Here is a 24374-nt window from a genome sequence, read left to right as displayed (position 1 = left end):
TTATGATGAAGGCTGCACATTCTATCTGTGTTTTCTGGGGGAGCTTTCAAAAGAGTTGGAACAGTTTTAAATAAAAAATACTACATTCAAGCTGTTTATGTTGGGATATGGGCCAATATTTCAATAATAATGCATCCCTAGTAATTTTGGAATATAGATGCATTGCTTTTTTTCAAATTCAGTATTTATAAGCCTTTTTCAGAACAAAATTATTATAATTTCTTAATACAGAATGAGCTCATAATCGTCATTATATCGGTTATCGGCCATAACAGTAATTCATTATATTGATATCGGTACATCGGTACATCACTACTGTTGAGTGACAGCTGTCACGTGTGACGAGGTCTAGGGCATTTATACTGACCAAGAAAAATATTAATCTCAACATTGAAATATGGAGATAGGCTACAAGGTTTCTGCCCGACAGCGATGGTATTTACTTCATTGACTGGGGTCCCTCAGGGGTCTGTACTTGGCCCCCTTCTTTGTTTTCCTTTTTCCTATCTAGGCCAAATCCTTCTATCTACAACAATTAAGCTCAGTCGTGGTTTGGCTGTTTTAAATGTTTTGCTATGTTTGCCTTAATGTTCTCCTATTATTTATGACATGCCCAGAATAGGGACGCTGCCTATAGGGTTCATGTGGTTCTGTTCCTGCTTGTAGCCCAGTAGTTCCCAAAGTGGGGTCCAGGGACCCCCAGGGGTCGTTGAGGGAGTTCCAGGGGGTCCCCAGCCAAATGATAGTTAGGAACCAAATGGACCCTTGTGGGTCTGTAACTCATTGTACAAATGGGTCCATTTGTACACTCTCAGAGTTAAATTAACATTGATTTTACAATATAAATTGGGGTATCAGAGATAGAAATGCCATTAAATGGGGGCCCGTAGCCTAATGCATTTCAAACTGGAGGTCCTTGAAATGAAACAGATTGGGAATCACTGCTAGAGACGTACAGATATTCTCTTATGGGGGTCCCTGGCACATGTATTCAAATGGGTCTGCAGGCTAATTGGTGTCAATTTGGGGGTCCTTGAGATGAAAAAGTTTGGGAAACACTGCTGTAGCGGCTGTAGCCTATACCATCCTGCATCTCTGCCACTATATCAGTGGTGTTTTTTATTGGCATCAATGATCTGTCATTAAATGGCACCAAAAGGCATTTCTCTGCCAACACTGTCATCTAGTGGTGAACACCTGCTTTGCACTGTATTGTCTTTTCCTGTTTTCCACCTTGCTCTCCCTCTCTCTGCTCCATTATACTGTATGTGCTAAATGTCTGACAAAGAGCATGAAAACCTATAGGCTAATATTTACTAGTCTATCCATTGGCTGACATGGTGCTTTATGTATAAAAATGTTTACCACAAGTAAAACAATGACCTTTATTGACACGTACTTCATACATTTCCTGCCACAAAGTCTTCATATTATTATTATTAGACTGACAGGTGATGTGGTTTATTTACAATGATAATTAAACACATGAAGGCAACTATACAATTTTATACAATAGAAAAAAAAACGCCTGATAATATCTTGGTTCAATTTGAACAATGTATACAAGAAGAAACTGCTCATTAAATTTGATAAGGCTATATATTCAACATGTTTCCTGTCCCACAGGTAGCACAGGTGTTCTGGATTTCAACACAATGCAAAACCACTGATCATATCAAATAAATGATTAAAGCTGCAGTATGGAACTTATCTTAATGAATAAAACATAGTTTTACGAATCTGTATGGAAGAAGAAGAAGAAGAAATGCTTTCTGGTAAATCAAGTTTACCCAGGGACACTGGACTAAGCATCAGATACTTGTTTACAGCCAGGCCCTGATCATGGAGCATTTCATGGTAGTGGTTCAATGTCTTGTCCAAGGGCACTTCAACGGTGGACCACTGATTCGAACTGGCGACCTTCCGGTATCAAGACCGCTCCGCAATCCGCTCGGCCACCGCTGCCACTGCTGCCACTGACTATACTAACACAATATAGTACATCTGTATGATAGAGCATGTTAATACAATATAACTAGTACAATACATATGTATGGAAGGTAGAGTATGTTCATTATATAACCAGTACATCTACACAGGGACGTGCAAAGAATGTTAGAGAGGCATGGACTGGAATTCCAGTCTTATTAAAAATAATAAGAAAATGGCAAAGATAGGGGCACGGAAGAATGAAGATGCAATTTCTTTCAAGGCAAAATGCTGCGTTCAAGTTCAGGAGTTCGGAAAAATAAATGTTGCCTTCGGGTATCGCATGGAAAGTGGGGCATTTGCATTTCTCTCACCATAGCAAATGCTGCATTCATGGTCTGGAGAGGCGAGTTTTTTTTACAGACGGGTAAATGGGAAGTGGCTCAAGCCCCCTTGATGTCTACGTGTGGCGTGCACGTGCATGCATCTGCAGTGGTTGGAGGTGCTCTCTACTCTTCCATTGAGACTTTTAGACCTTGGTGTCAGGTAGTAAATAGTGATGCCTCAAGCTCCTCAAGCCCAATTATGTCCCCTGGTCAAGTGACCATTGCATGTTGGTTGAGCGGTAATAATTTGGTCTCTCATACCCAGGTTAGAATCCCACATACGACATAAAAGCAGATTGCAGCTTGAATATCAAATACTCATTGGCTGGGTTTCCCAAAGGACATCATGCGTAGGGTGGGCATGTGGTTCCTTCACTGTGAATATAGATATTCAGTGCATAGATGTGCCACGCAATGGCAGGCCTGCTATGGTACTATGGTAGGCCTCAGGCCTGTGTTTTCATATAGGCTTACATTTACCTTGCTGACATCACCTCACCTCTGAAATTTAATTTAATAATATTTGGAATGCTGGACAGCTGACAGTAGGCTCTCTTCACTCTTAATTTTTTTAAATTGAATTAAATGTATTTGATGCTGAAGTAGGCCTGTGTTTTATATTGAAATGAGATGAAGAAAGTCATCACTCAGACCACACATTTCTCTGCGAATGGTTTTACTACTGCCACATGTCGACAGGTGTGTGTAGGCTAAAGAGGCTTTAGGTTTAGGGAAACAGGTTTGTTTATGTATTCATGCATGAGGCCCTACGTGCGCAATGAGGACAGGTATGGCTGTGCTCTAGTCTAGGTTGTCAATTTCGATGTTGTTGAGTTTCCTGTCTCCTCTGCCTCGCTGGCTGTGTGTCTCCTCTGGTGGAGGCAGAACCTCCACGTTGTAGCTCACCTTCTTGGAATGAAGGAAGCTGTAGCTGTTGTCAAAACACACAACATCTGCACAGAGAAAAGATTTTCATTACTTTTAATACTTTTAATTTACGCTAAAACGAATAACATCTAAACTAAAACTAAGACAAAAACTAAACAACAAACCACCAAAAAAGCTATTCAATCTAAACCGAATTCGAAAACAAAACGTAAAAAAAAAAATTAATGTACATCCCAGAGTAATCTATGTAGTAAGAGAGTGGCGACACTAGCGTTGACTCCCATTGTAACAATGGAATGCGGAAGTGCTCATTTTATTTCAATGGGATAGTTCCAATGTTTGGAACTATAGCCCATAGCACCCCGCTTTGAGGCTAGTCGCCACTATCAGTAACTATTTAGCTAGATGAACTATTTTAAAATGTTTTAAAATAGTAAAGAATGGCAAATACGTTTAGGCATAAGGGGTAAGGGGTGGCGCAAGATAGGGATAAGAATAAAACGAACTAACTACCAACACTGTTGTGTACGGTAGTAGGCTACTCACAGACTCCGGGTTCCTGGCATGTGAGTGAGCTGTCCTCTGGAACCAGATGAGCGTTGTAGCGCTCACTGGGTAACACTGGGGACATGTCAGTCACTTTCTGAGTGTCACCTGGCTGGCTCCGTCGGTACACACTAAACCCAATGTCTGCCCCGTCACTGGTGAACTGCCACCTATGGAGCACGCAGAAAATAAAGCCTGATTTACATTTTGTGGTGTCGTGTCGCGTGAGTTGTTATCCTTGTTACCGACGGTAGTATCGGACATTCCTCTGATACTGCCTAAATTGCTGGTATCGTGTCTGCAAGTATTCAAGTGTATGCACTATGCACCAATCTGATGCCATTAACTAATTTACATTAAAAAAAATGTTTTTGTTTATTTTGCATTTACTGTTTAAGTTGATATCACACTACTGTTATTGAATGGTGTTAAATTGTGGAGTCAATTTATTGAAGGAATTTCTATTTATTATGTTATGCTATGTGTTATGTTTCTGTTATGTCTGACTGTCAAACTAGACAATAAAAGAAAGTTCTATTGCATTCATTCTCGCGATGTATTTGTTAATGCTAAAGAATGTTTCTTTTGGTAACACACTGGTATCAGGCCACAACTCAATATTGACTCATTCACAAGTTCATGTACCACGATTGGTATTTGGAAGGAAAAAGTTTCAGTATAATAAATTGAGCAAACGGTGAGGACATGGGAAAAGGAATACAATACATAATATACTGAAACCTGAATGGTTCACTAATGGTTAGTAGTTAAGATACTTGTTACCTGTTGCTACCCTACCATTGACTCCCACCAGTATCGTCCCTCCTGAGCCTACACTCCCATGTCTCCCTGTGAGTTGCTTCATTGCTAATCTCAATAAAGACAACAATACGAAAGGCCTATTCATACCCCAGTTTTAGGTGATAAGGTGACCACCAAAACAGTGGTTAGTAAAAACAGAGAGATGTGTTTGGGTGAGCGAAGCGAAGACCCCCTGAGGGAGCAAGGTAAACACATACATACATACACCTAAGGGAGCAAGGTAAACACATACCGTACATCAGATGCAGAGAGACAGTGTAGTGCCTCAGTCATCTAGAATCACAGGTAAACCAAGAAGATATAGCTCTGCAATTTGGAAGCCAGGAGGGAGAAGAGTCTATATAGGAGCTGTGGGAGCATTGGTCCCAGGTGTGTTACCTGAGTATTTACCTGAGAACGCTGCTGGGCTTGGTGACGTCATACTCCAGCTGGAAGACAGAGCCACGGCTGATGGTCACACTGCTGTCATACTGGACCTTGATGGAGTCCTGCACATAATAAGACCTGGGCACCGTCCCGCCATATTTAATCTGTAACCACACAACAAATATAATAAGACCTGGGCACCGTCCCGCCATATTTAATCTGTAACCACACAACAAATATAATAAGACCTGGGCACAGTCCCGCCATATTTAATCTGTAACCACACAACATAATAAGTGCACCGGTGTGGTGGTCACTCCCCATCGCTCTCCCCATTTCCTGTCAGTCCACTGTCATATCAATAAAGGCATAAAAGCCCCACAATAAATCTTAAACAAACAAAACTAAAAACACAAGAGCTGGGCACCACTGACAGAACAGCCTTGACTTTTCAAGGTAAAGAGGGCGCCTGTTTTCCTTTATTTTCGATGATGGGTTCTCAGATTGCTTCATCGCTAGACATAGGACAGTGGATCACAGACACATAGCTGATCCACAAGCTCAAGCTTGGGACACCTCTCACCATGGTTCGGCAGCGAGGGTCTCCATCGGGGTCCGTTCGAGTTCCACCGTACTCCACAGGAAGCTGGTCTGCATCGATATGTTTCAGTAACACTTCTTTCCAGTTACCTAGAATCACAATCGGAATCAAATTTATCGTCACACATGATTACAGGTGTAAAGGAGTGGGTGAAATCCACAATCATCGCAGTTTCTTTTGTCCAAAGCAATTCCCTTACCTCCCAGAATGATGATCTTACGTCGTGTTTCTTCACTCAGAAAGTGTTTGATGAGGTTGTAGGCTAAAGGAAAGATCTTGGGTGCTGTGGCAAAGACAGAAATACAAAAGGTGAGGCAAACTGTCAAAAGCACAGATCACACACACACACACACACACACACACACACACACACACACACACACACACACACACACACACACACACACACACACACACACACACACACACACCTTTGATCAGAAACAACCTCTTCAGTCCCTCGGGGTAGTTTTCTTCAAACATGGTTAGAATCTGTCCAGGAGAGAGATGCGGAGGTTTACATTACATTCTAAACTACTTTCTAGTCTAAGTGGGCACATCAAAGTTAAATTGGCTATTTATTTTATGTCAATACAAAAATAAGTAAATGTAAAGCAGTTGGTTCTTAAACTGGGATCATTTCTCACTTGTACTGTAACATACGTATACTGCATCCCGTTCTAATAAGATGTGTGTGTAAAGTAAGACTACTATGTGTGGGTACAGTATAAACATGCATGGTAGTAACGCCGTACCTCTCCGTAGGACTCGATGGCAGGCTTCCACATGTGTTTCATGCCCAGGCCTTCACAGTCATAGATCAGGGTGATGGCATCAATGTTTTTACCCAGCTAACATGCAGACATCACACACACACACACACACCAGACACCACAGTTAGACAGAGGATCAAAAATGCAATAACCCATTTAGATCTGAGGCCGATTCTAAAAATGTCTTCTAAAACCTGAAAGCCAGATGTTGCTATAATACATATATATATACTGTATCGTCTCTGTCGGGTGGAAACCTCATTATGTCCAAAATGGTTATTTTTCAGGATTCAAAATGTGAAAACATCAAAAGTAGCAGATCTATAAGCTCAAAACTCAAAAGCTCAAAAATGACGGGGTTCTCACACATTTTTACCAATGAATTTCCAAAACATTTCCAGAATATTTAACCCAATTTCCAGACGTATAACAATCATTCAGCGCAATAATGGGTCTTTTACACCTATGTGCAATGCCAAAAGCTAAAATAAAGCATAGAATATAGAATGGACTAATTCCATTCCAAATTTTGTTTTTAATTTCAGAAACATTTCCAGGGATTTAATGACCATGAGAACCCTGAAATACTAATAATGGATTGCATTTTTGTGCCTACTCAAAGCGCTTACAATGGTCCATTCATTCATACATTGGGAGGTGAAGCGGCGAACAGTCAACACCCGCGTCCTCACTTCCCACATTCACACACCGATGGTGGCAACCACTGGAGGCAATGTAGGGTTCAGTGTCTTGCCCAAGGACACTTCGACATGTAGACAGGAGAAGCCGGGATTCGAACCGCCGACCCATGCAACATTGGACGACCTGCTCTACCTCCTGATAAATAAAGAACTGAACCTTGTCGGCCTGCGCCTGGGTTTCCCTCCAGAGCATCTCCGTGTGTCTGATCTTGGTCCTCATGAAGTCCTGCTTGGTGGCCGACATCATGAGACCTTTGGGGTCCAGCGGTCCGATCACGTCGTACCAGATGGGACTGCCGTCCCGGTCGTAGCCGCACTGCCCGCCAGAGAGGTACTTCTCCAGGACCTGTGGGATGACCGCAGTGTTGATTTTGACAGCTAAATAATTTTGATTTTAGTTTTAGTCTCTTGAATAGTACATTTTACATTGTACATTTTAGTCACCTGGAATGTTTTAGCGTTAGTCTAGTGTCAGTTGACTAAATATCATACGATTTTAGTCGGCTAAATCTACAGTTGATACAAGTCGATTCAAATGTATTTTGTTGACGAAATTGTCAATATATTTATTAGTCATCATAGCTTAGTTTTAGTCATTTACTTTCCATTTAGTTTTCGTCAGTGAAAAAAGGTAGTCGGCGGACATTTTGTCGTCGAAATCAACACTGGGAGGACCGCATCAACACACTGACTAGGGCTGTCACCATTACACATTTAAGTTGCAGATTAATTGTCACTGATAATTGAGATCAACGTTTTAATCGTGTTTTCTGGCATTGGAAACATTTAAATATGAATAGAAATTACATTTCTGTTTGGCTTTTAGGCTTCGTAATGTCGTAAAGTCCACAGGGCAGATTTGACAATTAAAAAAAAATACATTTTATACATAAAGAAATTGCGTGTTTCCGTTTTCATATTAAATATTATGAATTATATAAATTATTAATTATAATTATTATTATTATTATTAGACCACGGCACAGACTCCCAATAGAACTACTGATCCATTCCTATCCCATGATTATATGGGCACATATCCTAATAACGATGACTCAATCAGGCAAGCTGGTACACTTAACCTTCTCGAGAGTTTAGTGCACTGTTCCGTGGAAGAAAATACACAATCTTCACTTTGCTACATTACCAAATGCATGGTCAGGGACCACATGCAATACCTTCGTGGACCACCTGTTGAAAACCTGTTTTTAGTCTGTACTACCAGATAAATCTTTTGACTAGGATCGCTAAGCCAGTATGCGCTCAGATGGGTGAACCAATATTATATTATTATTATTGTTTTGGACTATAATAAAATGTAACTGAACTGAATTGATTTACTGGTCGCTGGAGGAGCGGGGTTGCTTTTACAGCTTCACCCAACTGATGACTGTTCAGATTAGCACACAGGGAGAGCAGTTTGGGGTTAAGTGTCTTAGCAAACGTCTCATTTCTCTTCCGGGTTTCGTTTTGGGAACCACTGGTGTATGCTACCTCTGGAGGCTTCCAGTCCGATATGAGGCTATCCACTTTCATCTGTCTCCGGAACTCCAGGTGCTGCACAGAGGAACGCCATGTCAACCGGAGAGGAGAACATCACAATACGGTGCAAATAAATATAGACGCATAGGTTCACAGGTTGATAAGTTCACCCCCCATCCAGTTATTAACAAGACAAAGAAGACTAGACTGGTACAAGACCTCTGTCAGTCAGTCACAACAGGAGGGAGTAGAAGCTAAACACACACGCACAACCCACAACACCACAAGTGAACCTAGGAGTCCTCTACACCAGGGGTTCTCAACCCATGGGTCTCAAGGACTCTCAACCCCTCGGGGGTCGCCAAATTATTTCGGGGGGTCCCCAAATTATTTTAAAATATTATTTTTTTATATTTATAATATTTTTTGCAACTGAATGGCTGGAAAATGGAAATGAAGAGTTTACATAGTACATATAGTACAGTACATGCATAAACTTTCCTTACGATTATATCTGGTTTCAGTATTCATTTATGATATATTTTCTCTATTATTTTTACAGTCAGTTTGTATTGGGGGTGGGGAGCGGGGGGCGGGGTTGGGCGAGGGTCGCGAATCGCGATACATGGCCAAAGCATGTCCGGGTGTCCCCAGCCAAAAACGTTGAGAACCCCTGCTCTTACACAGCATGTATATTATTATGTTATTATTATTATGTGGATATTTCTTACCTTCCTGATCATAGATTCAGATTTCTGAACATTGAAGTTGCGGGCTGGAAAGAGAGACACATCCCGATGAGAATTTAAAGAACATGCAATAATAATCACATGTATAATTTAAACATTTCAATAATAATATTCATCATGATCATTACTATTTCTGAATCAGAATGTAAGATAACACACTAACACAGTGACTATAAAGAAATATTAGGTCACATTATATTGATACATTTTATGAAACTTAAGCAGAGGAATAAAGCATCTATTCTAAAAGTTTGAAGCCATAGAATCCTAAACTGAATTGGACTAGAGTCACTAGACTAGACAATAGACAGGAGCGACCATAGATGAGTGTGTATGTGACTATGTGTAGAGAGATCGGGCCCTTAGGGGAACCGGAAGGTTGCTGGTTCCCCTCCCGGGGCACCATGTGCTGAAGTGTCCCTGAGCAAGAAACTTAATTAACCCCATAACCGCTCCCCAGGCGCTAGTACTAATGGTGCACACTGCTCCCAACACTTTGGATGGGTAAATGCAGAGGACAAATTCTATACTATTCTATGTGCAAATAATATACTGTATTATCATTAGTACTACTACTACTACTACTACTACTACTACTACTGCTGCTGCTACTAGTACTACTAGTACTACAAGGTTATTGCCATGCTGGCTTGTGGCAGATATTTTTGTCAAAATTATATTCTTGCCAGGGACATACAAATGAGCAGAGAATAGTTTTACCAGAACAGAAACACAAAGAGACCTAAATGTATACTAGCGCAGTGGTTCTAAAAGTGGGTCGAGAGGGAGCTTTGGGGCTCCTTGAAGGTGGTCCAAATGGACCATGTGTGTAACTCTGAGACAGTGTATAAATGGAAGCAAATCTCTGAGTTATGGGGGCCCTTGAAAATAAACCTTTTGAGAACCACTGTGCTGCTAGTCACTGGACTGCTAATGTGTCATACTGTGGCAAATCAGTGTCACAGATATTCTGAAGAAAACCTGCAGGAGACTGACATTCTTATGATCAAATCATCAAAATGACAACATTATATTGTTATGTAAGAACAAAATATTTTCTTTTTGCCACGAACAAGGACAAGTCTCACCACGGACACATTTGTCCATGTACATGACATATTGATGACCCCTGCAACTAGTAATACTACTATTACCAGCACCACCACTACTATATAATCATAGTATACTGATGAACCTGGCACAGTCGAATGTGTTTGTCCTTCTCTAGGAAGGCAAATCATTGACATAGGTTGAAGGCCAGCTACTAGAGTGAGCTGTGGTCCTATTATTGATGTAACCTTCCTAGAAACCTTCAGGCCGGGGTACAGAGAAATCAATACACCACTGATCATTAACAGGCTTGTGTCCTCCCACATGGGTCCCCTTCAACTCACCCCTCGACAGCACACATGATCTATCTCAAACGTTTTAATTTCAAGGATCCCTCCCGTAACTCTGAGAGTGTATACAACCTGTAAGGTTCCATTTGTACTCCGTTTGTACCCCCCCCCCCCCCCCCCCAGTGTCATTACTGTTATAGAATACTTAGCATTCCAATAATAACACTGGTTCTTAAAGTAATAGCATGCTAGAGATAACATGACCGTACGATGAAAAAATACGTCAAAAAAGAATTTACAGCCATACATCGTGTCAGTATATCGGTTTTCTGCTCCAAATAATTTAAATAAAACATCCAGATCCGGGTATGTATCCTGTACTGTATATACCGTACAGTGGAATTTGGGTCGACCAACATTGGTTGGTATTTACCTCTGAGGTAAACATAATCACAAGTAGTCAAATCACTATGGAAACGTGATACTGTATGTATGGCTCAAGACAACATGTGGCCGACCTCGGCCTTCGAACAGAATCACCATGGCATGTTTGTGGTGGAAGAAGCACAGTGAACTGAACTATTCTGTGGCTGAGCAAACATGGTCCTAAGGGGCAGCGAAAAGGAACATAGCAGGTAAACACGGTTGGTTATCTGCTTACAACAGCCATAGAACCTCGATCTGCACCAGCGTTGATTTCGTCGACTAAAGCTATGACGAAAAATGTTCCTCGACTACCTTTTTCACGGACTAATTAAAAACTATGCAATGGTTCCTAAAACTGTGACTAAAAATATTGACAGCCAATTTCCTCAACAAATACAAACTAGACTAAAATGTCTGGGAGGGACTATTGGAGAAGAGTCATTTTATTTTTGGTTGCGCTTGGGTGTTGCGTTTTGAAAATAGCAGATCTACAAGCTCACAACACGTCGCAGCGTGACCCGTTGTGAGCTTGTAGATCGGCTATTTTCAGCATACAATTAAGCCAAGTGTAAAATTTTGATTTTGATTTTGTAGACTAAAATCACATGATATTTAGTCATATTTACTAAAACTAGACTCGCATACCAATACAGTAGCTACCTGCTAGTGTGAGAGAACCACTTAACGCCTGGGGCCAGAAACTATACACCCTCAGCTCAATGGAACCAGTTCCTATGAACCTTGAACCAGTTCCCTTGAACCTTGAACCTTGAACCTTGATGCTAGACGCAGAGTTTCATTGTAGTCTGATGACGCAAAGACACGTTGTGAGTTGATTTGGAGCAGCAACTGTACAGTATATGCATCATTCCATCTTTGCAACGTCACGTCGATGGCTTTCATTGACAATCAGAGGCGTAATTTGCATATAGGGTTGGTGGGTTTTGTCAACGACGGCCGGCCGTCGTTTACTTCTCCCTTCACTGACGGGCCGTCGGGAGCCCCCTCAAACTCAGACGTTTGGGCCAAAACTTCATATTTACCCTCTCTGTAACCAACAAAAGTAAATGTTCTTACATCCTCCATTTCAGCACTGGGTGAGTAATTGCTGATATGAAAGTTCTTTCACATTCTGCACTGCATGCAGTACATGTGATGCTGCTGATGAATGAATGATGAATGAATGATGAATGATGATGTGCCAGAACCGTCCCAAATGGTCCAAATTACCCAACAAAAAAACGATTTCCGCGCACGCTCAGTGCGTGTACAGGGCCCCTTTCATTCTAAGAACCCATGGCTGATTACGCCACTGTTGACAATTAAATTAATGGTAGACTGCATCGTTTCATCTCCCCGTCTGAACACACCATGAGAGGAAAGATGCTGCTAATTGTCCCAAAAGTGACTGCAAAATCTTGAAAGCTTTCTGACATTTGTTGGTTGTGTAGAACCTGGTTATTGTATACATCTGTATACATCTTATTGTGCAAGTGTAGATGGTGTGCACTGCAGGTTATATTATGCAATTTGTTTCAAAAATCTTTACTCTTGCCAACATGTATAACGTTGCTGCATTGTGCGCTTGTAGATCTGCTATTTTTAGTAGTTTGGGTCCCGGGCAAACATCTAATCTTTCTTTTGGGTCACTGAAAGGTTTGCGAACCACTGTCCTAGACTGTAGCCGTTCTTCTCTCTCTCTCTCTCTCTCTCTCTCCCTATTCTTTTTTCTTCCTTTTTCTTCTCGTACGCAACGAGATTTTATTTTATTTATTTATTAGATACCCATTAGCTTGCTGTACATGACAGCAGCTACTCTTCCTGGGGTCTCAGGTTTCTTGCAAATCATCACATAGACTAGTAAAGACTACACAGAAATGCATAAGAATAGGCCAACCCACAACAATTAGCACAACCTTTCTACTCCACAACAGTGGTTCCCACACTATTTCAGCTGAGACCCAAAAGAGAATTTAGTTGGAGCCCCGCTGGTACCCAAACAATACTGTATTGTGCAGAATATAAGACGACTTTGATTATAAAACGACCCAGATTTTTCAAGACATTTGTGGGAAAAGAACATTGAATGTCGAATAGTCTAGTCCCTGATTATAATACGGCTCGTTTTTTAGGATATTTCCATTGAAAAAAAAATATATATTATATTCAGGCCAATAGCTAGGTAGGCCTACACACAAAAATACACCATGAATGAACTCAATCCCTGTTTCAATAGCTGATCTAATTGTGACTTGTGAGCTTGCAGATCTGCTATTTTCAATATGGAATTGTTTAGATAAATATTTCTTGTGAAAATCTTTTGAAATAAATAAATATAGAGCTATATTATTTTTTCTTTAAACATTATACACCCAAAACATGTGTCCATTGTTAGCCCCCCCCCCCCCCCCCCAGCATATAGATTCATTTCCCAACACGTTTCTACAATATTGTTTTAGTAGCCTAGGCTACTAAAACAATAGGCCTGGCCAGCTGGCTAGGGTTGATCAGAGGGCAGCCTACTCACCTCTCAGCCAGCGGAGCAGGTATGGATCACTTTGAGCAGGCAGCTCAGGCAGGATGTCCGATATTCTTTCACGAAACTGGCGGCGAATAGAATTTATTACACGTTAATTAAATATAAGTTGGGTTAGGAAATGTTAAACTAATGTTACCACCACCATAGGCAAGTCACGAAAACAGAGAGCTTAATAGAAGTAGGATTTTTACATGCTTTATGTAAAACTCGGATTTAATGGGCACATAATTAGCCCATCATCGCTAAACTAAACTGTGATCATGTGCATACTGTAGCTCTTGTTTTCAAACATGAGCCTATAGAATTCTGCAGCACAGAAATAAACACTGAATAGTACATTTCATAAATAGGCTATAAGGCTAGAATATTAAACTATAATTTTTTTGTCCAACCAACCTCAGTTAAAGTCTCCTCTTGTTTTGGACTCAGGTCTCCAACTCGTCCACTCATTGTGCTGCTGACAGTGTGTGAGCTACTAGCAGGTGTCACACTCACACACACACACACATACTCTACAAGAAGTAAATAAACCATGCGTGGACTCTTCAACTGTAAACTACTACACTAGAATACAAACACGCCCCATCTGGAGCCCCTCCCCTTTCAGACTGAAAGAAAAAACAGGCATAAGAACTGGGTCCTTTTACAAACTGGGCTCTGTGCAAATCTTTGTCCTCTTCCCCATTAAGCCCTGAGGCTGATCCTACAATTTACAAATGCCTTCTAAATCAGTAAATATTTTTCAAAGATGTTCAAAAAATAATATTATGGGAATTATTTTATTTAGGTTTATAGCTATTTCCAAACACAACCTCAAGTATTCTATCCTCTGTTTTTCCATAATTATATGATTCAAGCATTTTGGTGTTGCCTACCACATTCACACATTTTGAAAGTACATTATCTAAATATATCATATCAAGCTCAATTAATTATTTTTCCAGAAAGGCAATTTTTAGCGGAGAAACTGTTCAAATCCTGTCTGCTCATATGCATGCTTGACACAGGCAGCATCTTGTGGAGCACTATAAATGCATCATGTTGTAAAAGTTAATGTAGTTTACAGTGAATGCCAACAATGCACCGCATTGTTCCTAATTGCTCCAGCTGGCCTTAACGACCTCTGTTGACCTCAGTGGTCAAAAGTGCTTTGAGAGAAACATAGTAGCCTAATCAGTGATTCCGTTTCATATAAAGGTCCCGTAATTGATAAGCATTTGGTGTGGACTTACATCTGAAAATATTTTGTGCCAGAGGGGCACATAAGAAGATTTGTGGTTGTCATAATTATGTTCAAAAGTGTTCACAAAACTTTCAAAATGTTGCTGCCTGCTGACACCCCCCGGAGAACAACAAAGAGGGCTGAGGGTGCTATGTTAATCTGTTATTGATTGATTACAGTTCTGCCTTTAACACCACCATGCAGGCTGGATAGCAAGCTGGCAGACCTGGGACTGAACCATACTCTATCACCTTCACCCTAAACACTGGAGCCCAACAGATGTACCGCTGTACCCCCTTTATACCCACAAATGTGTGTCCTACAAGTGTAGGGCTGAAATGACGAAGGGAAGAGTTGGCTAGTCTGGATTCTGGAATCCAGCCTGATTAGCTTTTTCCCACTTTTCCCAGGCTAGTTGGCAGGCCTCATGCACTGGTGCCAGGAAAACCGCCTCTTCCTAATTGTCGTAACGACCAGGGAGCTAATTGTGGACTTCTGTATGCAGAGGCAGAAGGTCTTACATGCCCCTCTCCTGATCAACGGGGAACCAGTGGTGGGTGGCCAGCTGCCTTGGGGTGCACAAACATCACCGGAACTCAGATTACTGAAGACCTGACTGGAGGAAGCACACAGAGACAGGCAATGCCAGACCGGTACCACTTCAGGCAGCTGAGGAAATTAGAGAAGGTCCTGAAATCTTTCTACTCTGGTCCAACCCAGAGCATCCTGTCAGGGGGCATGTTTCCCAAACAGTGGGTCGGGACCCATGTGTGGGTGGGTTGCAGATCCATTTCCGTGGGTGACAAGTGAACATCCCTTTATTTTTGTTTTCTTAAATGTTTCATTATTTAAAAAAAAAACACACACACACAAAAAATAAGATATTTTTGGGTTGAAAACTAATTCAAACATTGACTAGAATTAAATTAGAAAACAACAGCTCAACACACAGGGAGCTCTCTCCCATCCTTTCAGGAGTAGGGCGAAAATAATGAGGAAACATCATCGTAGTACCAGACCTTTGTGATTATGCAAAATGGGAAGCAGCTGGACATGTGTCACAGCCCAGGACTCAAGGCTCAAAGAGGTTTCTTCCCTGTAGGCAGTCAGAGCCCTGGATGAGGACATTCATGTGATTCTTAAGATGCACAACATAATATTATGAATCAGGCTTTATGTGCAATTTATGACATGTGGTTCTTCTGACCCGGCTTCAACCACTTAAAGATGAGACGTTGCGAATGGAATAAAAGTCGTCCTCAGTCAACCCCATGCTCTGACCTGATGAAAACCTCACTTTGACCCAGTAAACCTTTTCTTTTTTTGTTTATGGCTTTTCTGCCTTGATAGTATCAAGTGAAGATGGACAGGAAAGAGGGAGAGAGAGAAGGGGAGAGACATGCAGCAAAGGTCGTCATGAATGGGACTTGAACACGCGACACACTGTCAGGTCAAAGCCTATATGTGGCATGCGCCTGGACCACTAGGCCAACGGGCGCCCCAGACACAGTAAATCTTGTGTTGAATAGAGACTGTGTGTGGAATAGAGACAGAGACTTTTTACAACATTGTGTGACTATTCCATTCAAAAACAAAGGGCTTATTGGCCCAGGCCGTAGCGTAACGGTCTGGGCACCGGACTGGTAATCCAGTCGCAGTGTGCCGCGGGTTCGACTCCCGGACCCGACACGGCCTTTACTGCATGTCATCCCCCCATCTCTCTCCCGTTTCCTGTCAGCCTACTGTCTGTCCCTTCAAAAAAAAAAAAAAAACAATAAAAGGCATAAGCCGCAAAAAGATATCTTAAAAACAAACAAACAAAGGGCTTAAAGGGTTAGTTCAGATCTTTGGACTTAAAGCTGTAAAGCTGTGGGAATAAATTGATTGGTTCTGGTCTGGTTTTGGTGAATATTTTTAAGTAGTTCCAGTGATTTGGTGGGGAACCTTGGGGGCCACTCATTCAAAAAAATCTACAAAACCAGGGTTTGTAATGTTGACCTATTTCGACAATATACCACCGCTTTTGTTCAACTTTGACCCCTCTGTTACATGTATCACATTTTCTGTGTCCAGTATTAATGGAACCCCCCCCCCCCTCCCCAAGCCACATTGAGAAGCAACAACGTAGGGCAGGGTTCTCCAATTAATTTTCCTCAAGGGCCATATTTTGACTACGGTACCAGGCTGGGGGCCGAGTCGGCACGCGCGAGGTCGAGGTCTTGCCCTGAAATTAATGTTCAGGGCAAGACCCCATTTGAAAAGGACCCCCAGTTTGACATGCAGAGGCTACTGACCCCAATTTAATGACATTTATATCTGGGACCCCCCCCAGATGGCCCGCGGGCCGCTAATTGGGGAACCCTGACATAGGGCATCAACTGCTCCACAAGTACAGTATGAGAATGAATACATGGAGATGCCAGACAATAGTATTCATAAAACGTGTTTAATTCTTAAGTAACATTGATATTTAGAAATAGATACTTTGAAGAAATCAAAATGACCCAGATACCAGGTTCACTAAATAAAGCCAGTGCGAATGAATAAATATATGATTTTTACACAAAACTGTACTTTAAAACATAAATTACAAAGCATAAAAATAGTTCTCTCTCTCTCTTTTTTTGACAGTACGAGAATTATTTTTTTATGTTTTTTTGCCAAAAACATTTCTCCATTAGGAAAAATGTCAAAATGTAGCCGGGCCTGATCTTAAATGCTTGCAGTGAATGTTATTTGCACAAGTGAAACATGTTGACTTTTCACTTTACAGTCTGTTAGCAGCAAAGAAAGGACAATCCTTCACGTTTACCCTTCAGACTATGAACTCAGTTATGTCATTAAACCACTTTCAACCTCATGTCCCTGTTTTCAGACATTTCTGAAAATAAATTCCCCCCCAAAAGAATTTGGAACAATCTGATCTACAAGCTCACAACGTGTCGAGGCACAATACGTCAAGAGCTCGTAGATCTGACATTTTTGCTATTTGCTGTATGACTATGTACAGAGAGGCTTACATGGTTGAACTATCTTCATTCAGATTGGAGGGTTTACATACACATGAGTTTTCATATTCTTGTATTCTAAAAGTGAAACATAATTCATATATAGAGACATTGTAGTTGTAGATCCATACTACTGTGTAAGTAAGCACAAACATTAGAGTCTTGGAAGCACACTAATATGCCTTAGCATTAAAAAGAAACTCACTGTGGTCAGTGACTCAAGCATTCAATAACTTCAACAATCAGCTTAAAATGTATGAAAACGTTAAAATAAAAATATAAAATAATATCAGGAATAAAAATCAAAATACAGGATATTTCAACTGACATAAGATACTTAATCTTAGCTCAAATGACAGCCAATTAATACTGTTATCAATTATCATCTCCATCTAATACTGGAAAACATGGATTTGCAAATATTTTGCTTATAGGGGAATGTGTGAATTTCAGTCATCCTTTGTCACCAGTCACATACTCAGGAGGTACAGCATACACAATAACTGTAGACCATCCTATACTTGAGAATCATTTGGTGAAATAAAGGCGATGTCAATTATGTTGGTGGGATGTCAGCTTGAGTGTATAATATAGTTATCGAATAGCTCATTTGTGATCATCTTTTACAGCCATAGTTCACAAAGCCTGATTTATACCTAGTTTAGTGCCGGTGTGGTGCATGGGAAATAGCTGATCTACAAGCTTATAGAGTGGTTAGTCAGTGGTGCTCAACTACATTTAAATGAAGGTTCACTGAGAGGAAAGACTGGAAGATAGTGAGGACAGACACACGTATCAGTGAGGGTTGTGAGTGAAGAATGTCACCAATATATTCACAAATCTAAAGAATAGCCAATCTAAGTAGCACCAAAGTGTTATTAATCCAAGATCCAAAAGCAATGTGAGAAATTAGACGCCCTAACTTGTTATTAGCCATAAATATCGCTTTTAATAAATCAACCACAGAGCTGTTGAGTGGAACCTGGCTAATGTTAAAGAATCAAAGATGCTTATCATTATTATTTAGCAAATCTATAGTTTTATAGTTTAATTAACTCATTCAATCTCACACTTAACCAATTGACACACTGGACTACTGGAGGAGTTAACATGATTTGCCAATTGAACATCTTAACCTTTTTAGTTAAAATGCTTTTTGTTTAATCTGTTCAGTGCATGAGAATCACTACATAAAAACTGCCAAATCAATGCAGATAACGTCCCAACAGAAATATGAACATTAAATATTTTGCTAAAAGATTTATACCAACTTTTTTCCAAAACAAAATCTTGACAGAACACTTCATTTGTCTGCTGTCTGGATATTTGGACTGAGGATGGAACATTTAAAATTAAGACAACATATACAGATGTTAGTGTTGTGTACTTGCAGTAAGCAACTTGAAGCAGTCTATGTTAGCTTGAACCTGACACTGTGATTCTTAAATAAGTGCACATAATGATTATTAGCAAAGAGACACATTTAAGGATTTATACTGAGCTGTGTGCCTGTGTCGTGTGGTATGTGACATGGTACACGACCGAATATAAGTCAGGCTTTATGCACAATTGATTTACTTATCTCAGTCATACTACAAAAAAAAACCCCGGCTTCAAGCCTTCAACCGCTTGTAAAGGTCATGCTTACAAGCGGGAGATGTTAGGAATGGAAGAAAAGTCGTCCCCAGTCAACCCCATGCTCTGACCCGATGAAAACCTCAATTTGACTCAGTAAATCTGATGTGGAATAAAGTACCTCCCACTCACTGTGTGAGGTGATTTAACCAATGGCGAATGTTCAAACATAGTAAAACAATAGCTCATCTACTAGCACAGATCTTGAGCTTCGACGTCATGTGTTGTGAGCTTGTGTGGATGGGATATCTTTGCTCGACATCATTGTACAACAAGTATAAAACAGGACTCAAAGCTGAAATCCACAACATTAATTTACTACAGAGGATTCATGTACTAGTTTTATTGTATTAACGCTTTAATGCTTAAAGTTCCAGATATAAATAGTTAGCTTGGTGATTGAAACGTATTGAAGATGGAATTATATTGAATTGACTGGTTGATGCTTTGAAATAGATCTGGTCTATACATGCCTGTACAGAAATGCTGTCATTCATACCCCATAACACAAGACTCATCTTTGCAGACCAACGATAATGAACGGCTATATTCCTCCTCAGTGTCGGTGTGTTAAGGTGGTGGCTATTTGTGAAGATTTCTGATAATAACAGGGCTTTAAACTGGCACAGCTAAACATTTTTGGAAGATAAGGATTAATATCCAACCAAAACATTAGGCTTATGTTATGTTACTGGACTAAAACTAAGTACATTTTCAATATGATTTGACTTTCTTCACCTAGTTTTTGTAAAGTATTTGTAATTCAGTCAACTAAAATATATACTGTATATATTTTCAATTGTAGGTTTTGTCATTTTGTTAGTATTATAATGCTAGGTAGGTGCTGGTAGGGCCTTTCATGCAGCTCTTAATTGAGAGAGAGAGAGAGAGGCTACAGTAACTGACAAGTTTATTTTTCAAGATTACAATCTGAAAAATGCTCATAGTTTTGTGAATAAAACGAACATGGAGAAAAACAAACAGAACACATACATACTGTATAGGCTGATAACTGGGTTGATGACAATCAGTGACCATGTAGTGAGTAAATTAATTCATGACATAATCGCAACAGAGAGAAGACAGAGGACATCGCAAACACTGAAGTAGTTAGATGATAAGTGTGAACATTCGGTTATTTGTGGGGTGGAACTGGGCCCCTAGAGTGCAAACAACAGGCAAATTAAAAGCATGGGATCGTTCCGCAAACCTGTGGCGCATTTTTACACATCGCACCGGTGTGTTTAAAGGCTTTACGGTAGCTGTTCATCGCCTGTGTCTTTTATTCGATGTCACCGTTATAAATGCTGAATGAATACATCCAAAAGTCAAAGCCACCAGTCTTTACCAGAGTTTAGCGGACACATTCATTCGCTGTGGTGTCACCACGGTGTCGCCGTGCCCAGAAAACAGCTGATCTGAAAACTCACAACACGTCACAGATGCGACGTGTTGTGAGTTTGTAGATCGGCTGTTTTTGGCACACCGCAGCGTCATACGACAAATCATAAACGGGTCTCTAAGAGGGAAGCCAGCAGCGAGTTTGGAAGGCAGAGCGGGAAGGAAATGGTCAGATCTCAGGTCGTTTTTGGACTTTAATTACTTTTTTAGTGTTTGATCTGTTGAGTTAAAGCAGCTGAATTAGTAAAAATGCCAAAATACACATCTGCTAACATCTGCAGACAAGACAATGTGACACTGACAGACAGACAACCCATGTCACATCCAAATTGACATTCTTGCAAAGATCCAACAATCCTCATGTATCATTTCTGGAGGAAAAAACATTAAATATTATTAACATTTAATAACGTTTTAGTAGATGAATAACAAATCAGGCCATGGTTAGCTGGTCAAGGTATACTGTTAGATAGCGCTTAAGTCAAGTCTAGACTAGACTGGAAGTCTAGTTCACGGTAGGTTTCGCATGAAACTGCGACTACAGAATGCTATGTCAACTTAAAGGTCAAGTTGCTGTAGAAATGGGATTTGTTTTACTCTCGTGACAGCTTCCTGGGTATTGTAGTCTTTTGTCATTAAGTGGGCCGGACCTGCAGCACACAACTTTAGCCTACAACTCACTGCACTGAACACAAGAAGACAGAAATTGGTCTAATGGACCGATCTTTAGTGTTTTATTTGGAGTGAATCCCAGCCTGATTTGAGAACCTCAAAACCTTTGTATTCCAGCATCTCTGTGTGGTATTTTACACGTCTTCATATATTTTTAACTGAATGAGACCTATTTGTTACATTTGAGTTAAAGTATGTGTGATGTAGAAGACGAACTCCATGTCCATAGAGGTGTGAGGGACACTGGCACTACCTCCATGGATGACAGGGATCAGAGCGCTGTCCAGTTCGTTCATGTAGCGCTGGGGGAGGAGCCTGCCTCCCCAACCTGCCTGGTACTCCACCTGAGAGAGAGAGAGAGACTTGAAATTAATTTGGCAAGTTTGGCAATGCTGTAAAATAAACAGATGCTGCAAGTAGTCGTCATTTTCTTGTCACTTTCTCACTTTTCATCATTTTTTATCACCCTTTTTCTCCCCACAGTCGTTATTCCCATTTGATTACGGTAGATTCCTCCCTCCCTGCTCGTCACTGCTGTTGTATCGTACTGACGATCACCTGACAGTGAGGAGCCTCCACCGAACACTGCCCAATTAGCCCTTCGCTAAGTCCCTCCCCAACGTGGCCTTGTCCAATAGGCACGTTAGCAAGAGAGGAGACATAGCAAGCTGTCTTTCTCCTATTCGGTTGGTCGAAACGTTTCAATTTGTTGTCTTAAAATAAAGTAAGTCTCGGAGCTCTACAAACTGGTCTTCCTTGATGTTTACCTTGATGCCTGACATCCAGCACCTGGCCTAAATATAGGCATTGTAAATGACAGGATTTCTCAAAAAAAGAATCGATCGTTGTAGTAGCGAGAGCTTCAAAATGTCTTCAAAATCTAGTCAACCAGGCCTGCATTAGGCTATGCACTGGACAAATGTGCATGACATTATTTCAATAAACTAGAAATACTAAATGTTTTCATGTAATGCACGGAAGACTACGGTGACGACTAGTATTATTGGCATCACCTGGGTGGCTCAGTCATGTAACATTCCAAACATTCCCGACCTGCTGTGTATGTGTTCAACAACACAGCCATGCAAAATGCGAAACTTTACCACTGCGCCACCCAAACGCCTGTTTTTCTCCCAAAACACAAAAGATTCTAACCCTAGTCCCAGGGATAGGCAGGAACTTTAGCGCTGCACCACTCATTCTACGACGCATAGACAGTCTATGCATCGTATTGAAAAACCTCTATGTCCTATGTCATGATTTCTGGATTACTGAAGGCCACAGGTCAACAGGACCAGGTGTCAGTGTTGATTTTGACAACAAATTTTGATTTTGTTTTAGTCATCTGAATGTTTAATGTGTAAAAACGTACAAATCTACAGTTGATTTAGTTGACTAAAATGTATTTTGGCACGTCTTGATTGCGTCGTAATGGCTGATTTTACACTTGGTTACATGCTGAAAATAGCCGATCTACAAGCTCGTTGATCTGTTATTTTCAGAGCTCAACACCCGAGCGCAAACAAACGTCTTTTTTAGTTCTACTGGATCTCTTCTCCACTAGTTCCTCCCTAACATTTTTGTGTAATTTTTATTTGTTGACAAAATTGTCAATATATTTAGTCTTTAGTCATCGTAGCCTCGTTTTTATTCAGTTTTTATATACCGTAGTTTCGCAAGTGAAAAAAAGGTAGTCAACGAACATTTTGTCGTCATAGTTTCCACCGAGGAAAGAAACACTTTCGTCACCGTGGCTACATTACCATGTCAGTCTGCGTGGAGACTCGAAGACACAGCGCGTTGATGCCACTGGCGGCCAGCACAGTGAGGTGAGGCGTCAGAGCAGTGCAGGCTGCTATGGCCATCTCGCTCTGGAACACGCTACACGACGACAGCACCGTGTTCAGGCAGCACCCTGCTTCCTTCAGCTCATAGAACACCTGTGAGGAGAGATGACAGTTAACACCCTGCTTCCTTCAGCTCATAGAACACCTGTGAGGAGAGATCACAGTTAACACCCTGCTTCCTTCAGCTCATAGAACACCTGCAAGGAGAGATCACAGTTAACAACACCCTGCTTCCTTCAGCTCATAGAACACCTGCACGGAGAGATCATAGTTAATGTCTGATTTATACTTAGATGCATGCCGGTATCACACTGAAACATGACTGGATTTGCCAAATGATTTGCTTATAGGGTGTGTGAACATCATGGCTACCATTACATGTTAGGTCATTTGGTGAAATGAAGGAGAAACCAAAATGACATGCCGCAAAGCTATTTTGTGATGTGAAACCAAATGTAAGTCAGTCCTTCAAGACAGTAATGCGTGGTAAATACTGGGTATATAGATCTGATCTACAAGCTCACTGGAGTTCTAAAATGTAACTGTCTGACTGTATATGAAGAGAAAAAATGAAGAAAGGAACTGACCTCGGTGCATCTAATGGTTCGACCCTCCGACTCAAACTCTGCGTCCTGCTGCACCCGCACTCTGTGGGCTCCATCTAAAGGCCTTCCATCAACCCCACTTTGGATGCTGCAAAAGCACAACATAGTAATAGTACAGGGTTAATAGCACATTTTTAACAATGAATTATTTTCTTTTCCAAAAAGAACAGCTATACAGGCTAACAGCCTGTATACACTGTGCAATGAGTTGTTTCGTCGTGTGATGTCCTGTACATACATTAGGATTAGGCCACAGTCACGCAGCTCGTGCAGCATTTTTACATGTTCCATATTTCACTTAATGTTACACAAAAACAATGTATAAAGTTGCTGTCGGGCAAAAACCTCTTATATCCAACTTAACATATTTTTATTTTCGTAAAATGATTGCCCCACTTCAGTGGTTCTCCACCAGTGGTCTGTGAGGGTTTATTAT

The 24374-nt window shown here is 40.8% G+C and overlaps 2 protein-coding genes across 3 annotated transcripts in view; both read right to left on the bottom strand.

Annotated features, from left to right (window-relative positions):
- Positions 1 to 3116: 3116 nt before the first annotated feature.
- Positions 3117 to 14043, bottom strand: sec14l7 (SEC14-like lipid binding 7; the record flags this gene model as incomplete). The annotated part of the gene is made up of 12 exons (XM_083793363.1): positions 13945 to 14043; positions 13537 to 13612; positions 9226 to 9269; positions 8507 to 8569; positions 7170 to 7358; positions 6294 to 6389; positions 5970 to 6030; positions 5738 to 5821; positions 5521 to 5627; positions 4962 to 5101; positions 3750 to 3919; positions 3117 to 3268 (listed from the first exon to the last, which is right to left on the bottom strand). Exons 1-12 carry the CDS (start codon positions 13996 to 13998, stop codon positions 3117 to 3119), a joined length of 1236 nt encoding a protein of 411 aa, XP_083649489.1. The 5' UTR covers positions 13999 to 14043.
- Positions 14044 to 17238: 3195 nt separating this feature from the next.
- zfyve16 (zinc finger, FYVE domain containing 16) overlaps positions 17239 to 24374 on the bottom strand; it is a 30958-nt gene continuing 23822 nt past the window's right edge. For both annotated transcript variants that reach the window (XM_083794278.1, XM_083794279.1), the window contains 3 exons: positions 23921 to 24026; positions 23250 to 23426; positions 17239 to 21830 (listed from right to left, as the gene is read on the bottom strand). In XM_083794278.1, the coding sequence (XP_083650404.1) occupies positions 21663 to 21830; positions 23250 to 23426; positions 23921 to 24026 (451 nt within the window). In that variant the 3' untranslated portion in view covers positions 17239 to 21662. The remainder of the gene's footprint in view (positions 21831 to 23249; positions 23427 to 23920; positions 24027 to 24374) is intronic.

This window comes from Protomyctophum parallelum (assembly GCF_964188405.1).
Source record: "Protomyctophum parallelum genome assembly, chromosome: 21".
NCBI lineage: Eukaryota > Metazoa > Chordata > Actinopteri > Myctophiformes > Myctophidae > Protomyctophum > Protomyctophum parallelum.
Note: the sequence above shows the minus strand (reverse complement) of the source record. Positions and strands in the feature narration are given on the sequence as shown.